This window comes from Ceratosolen solmsi, unplaced genomic scaffold (genome assembly GCF_000503995.2).
Source record: "Ceratosolen solmsi marchali unplaced genomic scaffold, CerSol_1.0 scaffold10, whole genome shotgun sequence".
Taxonomy (NCBI): domain Eukaryota; kingdom Metazoa; phylum Arthropoda; class Insecta; order Hymenoptera; family Agaonidae; genus Ceratosolen; species Ceratosolen solmsi.
Window position 1 is genome coordinate 3406742 of NW_011948412.1, and position 9780 is coordinate 3416521.

The following is a 9780-nucleotide window of genomic DNA, read 5'->3' on the forward strand; positions in this document are numbered from 1 at the left end:
CCTGCTGCAAATCTTAACGGATTTGTATAAATTAGCATTATTGAAGCATTCATTGATTGAAAAATTATTCAGAATTAAACAGAATTATTGAAAAATATTGAATAACCAATTACATTACTTAAAATATACGTTTAAAAAACTGTAGGGTATTAAATTATATTATAATTTATATTTATATATGCAATATATATATATATATATATATACATATCGATTAATAAATATGTTCTAAAATATATTAAAATAATACAAAAAATAAAATTTATATCTAAACTAAATATGATTATAATGACTAAATATGATATTAAATTAAAACATTATTGTTCTTGTAAATTAAGTTTTAGCAAATAAATTCATATTTTTCAAATATATCATTACGAAAAATTGTTTTAGACACTATTGAGATATGAAATTATATTTACATGGTGTTGAAAATAAAATCTAATATTTAAACATTCAGAAAAAATATTCAATTGTGTTATTCTCTTACATATTTTGCGGTGTCACATTTCTAAATATAGGTTTTTACAATTTAGAAAAATTATATTAAAATTAATAAAACTATAAATTTTCAGCTATCAAAAATTTGAACAATACATACATTAATTTTATAAAGATAATACAATTATTTATAAATCATTATATAGATAAAAATAAACAAACCTATTAAGTCTAACATGTCTTTTAATAACATATTTAATCGCATTTCTCAACTCAACACCATTCATCTCTTCATTATCTCCTGACGAAGCTTGTAAATTTTCTAAATTGTATCTTAAATTGGTAATTTGGCCTTGTAAATGTAATACCAAACTAACAAATAGGCAGTAAAGACCTGCGTAAGTAATGGTCGCAAGACTTGCACCTACATATTGAAAAAACCATGTAATTTCATAAACTGGACTCAATTTATAATTGTATGGAAAATATGAACTAATCAAGGGAAGCCTCTTCTCTGATGGCCCTGGCACAAGATCAAACTCTTGACTTATTCTTACTAAACAGTGGCCATTTACTGTACTGAAACCGAGAGCTAATAAAACATACGAGAATTTTCGTGACAGTATTGCATTCTTTTTCATATTATCTAGTTCTCTTTTCGTTTTTTTCCCATTCCAGTCTTCTATCACAATTGATAGCAGCGATTGTATTACTTCAGAAAATTTCAATGTTATTAATACTGATTATTAAAAATCATAATATATTAAGACACAATAATTTATGTTAATTATCGTTTTTTAGTGTTCTCAACACAAATCTCGTTTTTATTAAACAAACTATTTTTCGATTTTTTCTTCTTATATGTTACATAAAAGAGAAATTGATTTTTATATATTGTTGAAAAATGAAATTTATAGTTTTTATAGTATATATACTACTTACTCAGTAGCAGTACTAGTGAAAGTATATGTTTTAATTTTGCATGTGAAATTAAATAAATTCTATTATTCAAAAATAATTTAACATCTGTTAAAACGAATAAAACTTTTTGCATTGAAAATAAAAATTAGACTTAAATAATTTTATTTAGTTATAAATAAAATTTTTCAATAATATTTTATATGTAGACGAGATTTTTGTTTGCATTTGTTTTAAAAAAAACTTGTCTTCTAGGTAATTACATAATGCTTTTAACATGTATATACATGATATTGTATAATTTCTTATTAAATAAATGTTTACGATAAAAATTTTTTAATTTCTCAAAATCGATAATCAGTTCTCAAATGTAGTTACAATTTTTTATTTATAAATGGAACAACTTGCAAGTGTTTAAAAATGTAACAGAATATTCCATACGTGAGAGAAATACTATTTAACCGAATATAAATTTAAATAAATTAAAATGTACCTTTCTTGCGAGAAATACAGATGATCATTCTAATCACTGTCACTGCTAGTGGCAAATTAGCTGTAGAAATATTATCACTCATTTCAACAAAATTTCCCCAAATCATAGCAAGTTTAATTGTTTGTGTTATAGGACCAAATATAAGAACCATAGAAATAGATATTATAAAAAGACACATTGAAGTAAAGTTTCTATATTTTCCATAATTCATGTTAGGCCATAAACCTACGGTACTGAGATTCATATGAGATATTCCGAAAGCAAAATAAAAACCTATTTTTTATAAATCGAAAAATATTAATATAAGTGATGAGCATTATTGGATTCATCGCTATTTGGAAATTTATAAACGATTTAAAAAACGATATATTTAATTAGAACTTTATTTTTTATGGAACATTGGAAACTTAATTATTGCCAAACAAGGATTTTTTCTAATTGTTTTTAAAATTTTCAATTGTCATTTTAATATTATTAAATTTAAATATTAGAATATGATAATGTAATAGCAGAAATTCGTTGTATGAATATTTTGATAATAATTTTATTTTATTTATTATATATTTTATTTATAATAGTATTTTTTAATTAATTTGATATTGTACATTTATATCGTAATCATTTAAATAATTAAATTTATAATTTAACAATTTTAGATGCCTATTATTTTTTCCACAATGTACAAATAGACTTGGATCATATTCGAAAAAAATACATTCAAGTTCTCTGCACCTTTTTTACCGTCCATAATGAAATCTATCAAACCTATACTTTGAAACGTAAACTGCAGAATGATAATTGTGCCTACGATTTTTTTAGTAACAATGAACAGCGCATGCTCAAATTGTAGGTAATACTAATGCGGAAGAAACTTTTGATAAAGGAGGATTAACTATAATTTCTACTTTTTCGTAGTTATATTAGATAAGAGTGTATATGCCATCATCTTGAGACTTTATTGTTTTAAAAGTTTATATGAATTTCGTGTAATGTAATATTTATTTAAATGTTCCTACATTATGATTAAGATAAATCGAAATATTTTAAATAACGATGTACTTAAATTTGTTTACATTTTAATATTAATAGAATAATTTGTTTTTATGTGTTAAAATAAGTCATTCGATACATTCTTAAATATTATTAAATTTGCCATTCTTCATAATACATGTATAATTAATTATGAATTTATTAAATTGAATTGAAAAACATATTTTAAAACTTCTTTTCATTAGTATTACTCCTAATAGCTCTTTTATTTTAATCAATTCAGTTGACGAAGCCTAAATAATTTTTTTTTCGGAATTATGTGTTTAAGTTAATTTCAGTTTTTGCTGAAAATTTTTAATTATGAAATAATTAAATACTGATTTAATTAAAATAATGGCATTTGAAACTATATTTAATAAATTCTCGATATATTTTAAAGCTATAATTTTCAATTTTTTAATTTGATTTTTTTCAGTGTTTCATAGAATATCTGTGACACTCATTACTATATATATATATTGAATACATTAAAAATTTTATAAAATCTAAAAATCTCTAAAGGTTGAAAATAGTTTAATATTACATCGTCTGCAATTATATTGTATTTTTATAATTATATTTATTTAAATTTTTAATGTATAACATAGATTGTAGCACATAGAACCGATAGTAAGTAAAATTTTTTTTTAATTATAAAGGTTTACAAATTTATATTATAAATATTTTTCTCTCTAATATTATTTTTGTTTTAAATGTCTTATGAAATTTATTGAAATGATTATCCATTTTCTTGAATAGTTTTATTAAATAATTACCATGTATATTTATCTATATTACATCTATCATATTTTATTACAGGTACTAAAACACAAGCAAGTGCGCGCGCGTACAATAATATTTGTAAGATCTTGCTTATGGAATACAGTATAAATTTTACTTTTTAGAAAAATATTTTAAACTAGACCAATTAATATTTGTCAACGATAAAGAAAATTATTAATATATTGCATTTTCAAATGGTAATTTCAAATTTAAAATATATATACCTTATTTGAAAAAAGTTACACATTAAATGTAATTTGTGAAACGTATATTTTGATACAACATTATATAATTTCTATAGTTTACTTGGTAGCCTTAAAAAACCTTTATAAAAAAAGAACAAATATATTTTATTACATATATAAACAACTTTATGCACAATATTTACTACATATAATATTCGTTTATAAAAATGAACTTTAAAAAATATAGTTCATTCAGTATCTGTCTCATCATCTAGTAAATTAGAAAAGGTTCGTGTTAGTAACTGAGATTCAAAATTCAAATATCCAAAAGAATTTTTCTGTTCAAACTCATAATGAATTAAGTCTATTGTATTTTAAATATAAATAATGAATAGAAACGTGTAATTGAAAGAATACTCTCTGTCCCAGATTTTTCAATCAAGTCTGATATTTAATCAATAAATTCAATATTATTTTTTTAAATGTCGTAAATAATGTAAATAATTGTTTATGACAAAAATCTGTTAATAAATCATAAATTATAATATCGAAAAAATAAAAGTTAAAAAATAAAAGTAAAAGTTTTTATAATTAGTAAAACATAATCGATTTAAGAAGAAGTATAGTATTATCTCGTATAGATGTCGTTAAAAATTTCTTATAAAAATTAAAAAATGTATAATCCAAAAGCTATTGTAAAAGATCCGATTATTATTTGTATTGTAAATACAATTTATGGAATTTTAACTTAATAAAAATAATTAACTTAATAAATTATAATTAATATAAAAAACTTAAACACATTCTGTCACCATGTATAAGAATAAAAATAAATTAAAAATCTTAAAATATCACTTTAGTTTTATTTTCATATTTTATATAATAATAAATATTAAGCTGCAATATTATAAAAACAGTTTATTTTATTGGAACAATGCTATAAACATTCATTAAAACAAAGGAATTTTTTAAAAAGTTTTACTTTATTTATTACAAATCCATGTCATTAGTATGTTTTGTTAAAAATTTAATTTAAACCGTAATAAAATTATTTTGATAAAAATATGCATGCAATATTAAAGAAATTAATTCAAACTTTCTTTTTTGCTAAGAGCTATTTTCAAGTTGAATGAAATTCTAAGTTTCTATAACTATATTGTGGTAAAACTTCATAATTCTTGAAATTAGTATTTTCAGTCACTAAACTACATGGATGAAACAAAATTGAACAATAGTACAAAGTGGAAAAAACTTTGACCGTGTAATTTAATTTATGTGAATTTTCCTAACAATAGTTTGAATAATTGGAACATTTCACAAAGTTTAATTTCATTTGTTTTACATTTTTAACTTATTGATTAATTTTTTAAAAATATTAAATATTCTATATCAATTATCCAATAAATTATGAATATATTTTTATCTTAATACTAGGTGTTTAATTATTATTGTTAGTATGAAACGAATTACTTTCCTATTCTGACTTTTATTATTGGAGTTTTAACAATATAAATATAGTTGATTTATGATTAAGTAATAAACATCATTTAATTTTTATTATAAATAATTTATTATAATATAGTAGCTGCATGGAAAAAATAAAGCACGGAAAATATACAAAATTTTTCAAAAGAATTGGCAGATTTGTATTAATTGTTGAGAAATTAAAAGGAAACTGAAAGGAAAATAGACCTAAACGAATTACACATAAATCAATAACAGATAATTTTTAAAACCAATTTCTTACCGATTCTATAAAGAAATACAGAAAATATGTAATTAATTAAAGTTTTATGAAATTGATTTAGATTTAGAAAAATGTATTTACAATGTTTGATTAAACGTTTGTAAGAAAATAATCAATATTTTCAATAATAAATAATTATTCCAGTTACTTTATTTTAATGAATGATAATTATAATATATTGTTACAAATATGTATAATAATTTGTTTAAATAATTCCAATCCTATTTCTTACTTCAGGTATACCATTATTACAAAGTGTATTTCAAAATCAGATAATTTTGTTAAATCGCGTTCATAATATTTTTGTATTTTGATGTTGAAACTGTAGTTTTCAAAATTAAATCAGATTAAAAAAATACATCAACATAACATCTAACTGAAAATACGAATAGCAATAAATTAAATGGTTAGCCAAAAATCAAAATACTTGCTCCGCTCTTTCCATATTACAGTGACATTGTTAAATCATATCGACTAATGCGCGCATAGATGATAATTATAGGAATTTAATAATTAAATAATTGTCATGATGCATTAAATGCGTACTTGTCTGCTGCATATTTTCTATCCACCATGCTATGCATTCCATATTATTCGTTGAAACTCTCGAATTAAAATATTATCAAGCCTTTTTGAACATCTGTAACTTTCAATGAGTAATATTGAAGGTATGGCTGAATAAGTTTTGTTCATTGTTATCCGTTATTCCGAAAATTAGTGTTAATAAAGTCTATAAAGATCTCGTCTCTTCTATATTCTAAATTCTACACAGTAATAAATATAAAAACATTATTATATTAATTAGATTTCATTCATAAATTAATTGTAGTAAGAAAAAGACACACTCGTGTAGCTGTGTGTTAAATTAATCAGATAGAATCAATTAATTTTTAAATTTTATTTAACAGACCACAAGCAGTACTTTTCAATACTGATAATTTTATGTCTAATTTGTTCAATATACTTTGGTTCTTCTACTCATTGGATCCAGGATTAGACAGCAGGCTATACGATTATTATTATGTGTTTATAATTTTCTTTTCATTTAATATTCTATGGTGTTTGTACGTACTACTAATTTAAAATTATATTAATTTAAGCTGTATGACATTTAACGAAAGAACATTAACAATTTTAAATTATATTGAAAAAATAAAAGAGACTTAGTCATATATTTGTTAAAAAAATATGATTCTATCGTCTTTTATATCTTTCATTCTTAGATCGCTACTCTTGAAATGATCTATCAATTGATAATATATTGATAAATTATATATGCGTCATATATATAAAAGAATATCAATTTGTTTTATAAATTATCATCTTATAAATCATCTTTCCTGAATATACTATAATGCTGAATAAAGCCTTTACTCGCTTATAAATAATTAAATGTGATTATTGAATAGAAATATATTTCCATTATTATTTTTACTGAATTTAAAAATACATGTATTCATTTAATTTAATTTCTACAATAAATAAATATACAATAATTAGGTACTAGAATAAGATATTTATTTTACAGTCTTTACAAAATACGATTTACATAAGAAAAAGCAGAATTCTTGAAAGAATATGACAATTATACGAAATTGATATTCTTACTACAATATATTTATAAGTTTTTAATTCTTCAATCTTTAACTCATGAAACAAATAATATACGATTATTATATCATAGCTAATAAATTCATATTAATATTAATCATTATAGATAAATATAATTATAAAAAATTCATTAATAGAGTGTTATTGAATATTAACTTAAAAATAAATTTAATTATTGATAAATCACTATTGATAATATAACGATATTCTATAATGGCTCATCCGAGGATTTACTGTTTCAGAATTTTTCCTTGTTTAAGCCAAGTTTTATTTATTTTATTTAAATAATAACGTATTTCTTAATCAAACTGTACAAATAATTAAGTTCAAAATTATGTGTATAATCAATTTCAATGTTCTACTGCAAATTTTTCATGGATAACGAGTATCATCGATAAATATCCTAATGAAGTTTTCATTACCTGTATAGCATTATAAAATAAGTATCAAAGTAAAAGTAGTCAATATTATAAATAATATTATAAATAATCTGTGAATAAAATGACTAACTGTTGTAAAATATTCAAGTGAGAAGTCAGAAAATTTTCCTGCAGTTATTCTCGGCGGAAATTTTGCATGATGCATTATGTTTATCAACATTCTTGATTCATGTGGTTTTAAATCATACCAATTTAAATCATAAATAATATAGAAGATACTTGTACTCTAGTAATTTAAAAATTATAAATATATTGTATTTTTAAAGATTTTAATTCATTGTAACACTTAATATTTTAAGAATTATATTACACCTCGTCTCGTAGTTTTTCGATAACAAAACAATAAAGAAAAATTCTAGTTATATTTCCAAAAGTATATGATATTAAATAAATTATAGCAGCCAAATTTTTATCATGCGTTTCTGTGATTATCTGAAAATAATTAAATTAACTTACTATAAAAGTGAAAAATCAATGTTACTTACCAACACTATGTGATAACCTTGTAGGCAAACACTTATAGAGAAACCAACTATTTGAATAAGAAGTACTTTATTAAAATTGTCTTCTATACAATTCATAAATCTACAATAAAATTAATGTTTTTTTTTTTAATCAAATATTCTATAGATTACTGAAGTAATTGATTTGTGCAAAAATGCATTAATTGTGCAAAACACATTTATTAATTTTCTTATATAATAGTCACATTATTATACTATTTAATCAACCAATTAATTAAACATCTGATTGTTAATAACTAAATATCATCATTAGGCTATTGTTAAAAGTATTGTGATTTTAATAACCTCATTAACAATCTATTACTATAATTTAAAAGATTTATATTATTTTAAAAAAGATAAATTATTACCGATTCAATTGATTATGTCTTTTGACAATGGAACCCAGCGACTCTGCAAAACCTTGTTTTGTTTTTCGACTTTGATTAACTACTTCTTTAAATTCAGTTTGCAAATTTTCTATTTGTCCACATAAGTGTAATATAGAAAAAATGAAAAATCCATCAAAAGATGAAAACGTATTAGCTCCTAGTATACTTCCTATTAATTGAAAAACCCAACATATTTCGAAAATGGGACTATCTTTAGTTTCGAAAAAAAATTTGGAAAGATAAAACATATGTCTAGTTGATGACTCATTATCCATATAATCCAAAACAGATGGGCTAAAGTCTAATACCAGAATTCTTTCAATTGCATAAGCAATAACTGTTCCGTTACTTAAAATAACACAGCCGAGAATAATTCCTCTGCTGAATTTAACATTTGTCCACATAACGCGTTGTTTTTCTTTTCCACTTTCTCTCCAGTCCTCGGCGATTTTTATGACCAAATAATTTAAATCTTTAAATATATGATTCATAATATAAATAACTAAGGTATTATTTATTTACAAATTAAGAGTTAAATTAATGAAATTTGCAATTCATAATTATTTTATAGTAAGCATTAATATGTGAATAATTTTTATTTTATTTACATGTCTAATTTTTTAAGTAAAATTTGAATAACTTAATATAATATATTCATTATGTAATTAAAAATGAGATATTAATTTCTAAAGTATACTATAATATAAGTCTGTTATTATACAATAAATTTCATAAATTAACAAATTTGCTTAATTATTAATATTTAATTTATGTATTGTAAACAATAATGAAACAACAGTAAATCTCTTCATTAAATATGTTTTTCATTTTTTATATTCTTCGTGATAAAATTTTCTGCTTAATCGCAGTACATTGGATAAATAGATTATTTAGTGTACAATCAAAATTTAAATAATACAATTAATTAGTCTTTTTAAATGTGCGACAAAATATCATTTTAACGATAAAATACTTATGTATTTTATTAAAATTTAGGCATTTGATAGCAACATCGTTAATAATTATATTCTATTTTAATTTGTAATTGATTTCAAATTATATAATTTACTTGACAAATAAGTATAAATGAAATAGTATTATAATACAATTGAATTGACAATTTTTATTAGAAACGTTATTAGAAAAATATTATTATTCATACAATCGAAATTCACATTTTATCCTGAAATTTCTGAATGATATACGAAACAATAATTTTCACTAAATGATTTAATTAA

At 21.4% G+C, this 9780-nt stretch overlaps 1 protein-coding gene across 1 annotated transcript in view; it reads right to left on the reverse strand.

The window, feature by feature from the left end:
- Positions 1-2096, reverse strand: part of LOC105364271 (odorant receptor 4-like) — a 3024-nt gene extending 928 nt beyond the window's left edge. Inside the window, exons 1-2 of the mRNA XM_011502160.1 lie at positions 1853-2096; positions 658-1153 (exon numbers count right to left, since the gene is read on the reverse strand). Of these exons, the coding sequence (XP_011500462.1) occupies positions 658-1153; positions 1853-2096 (740 nt within the window). The remainder of the gene's footprint in view (positions 1-657; positions 1154-1852) is intronic.
- Positions 2097-9780: the final 7684 nt, after the last annotated feature.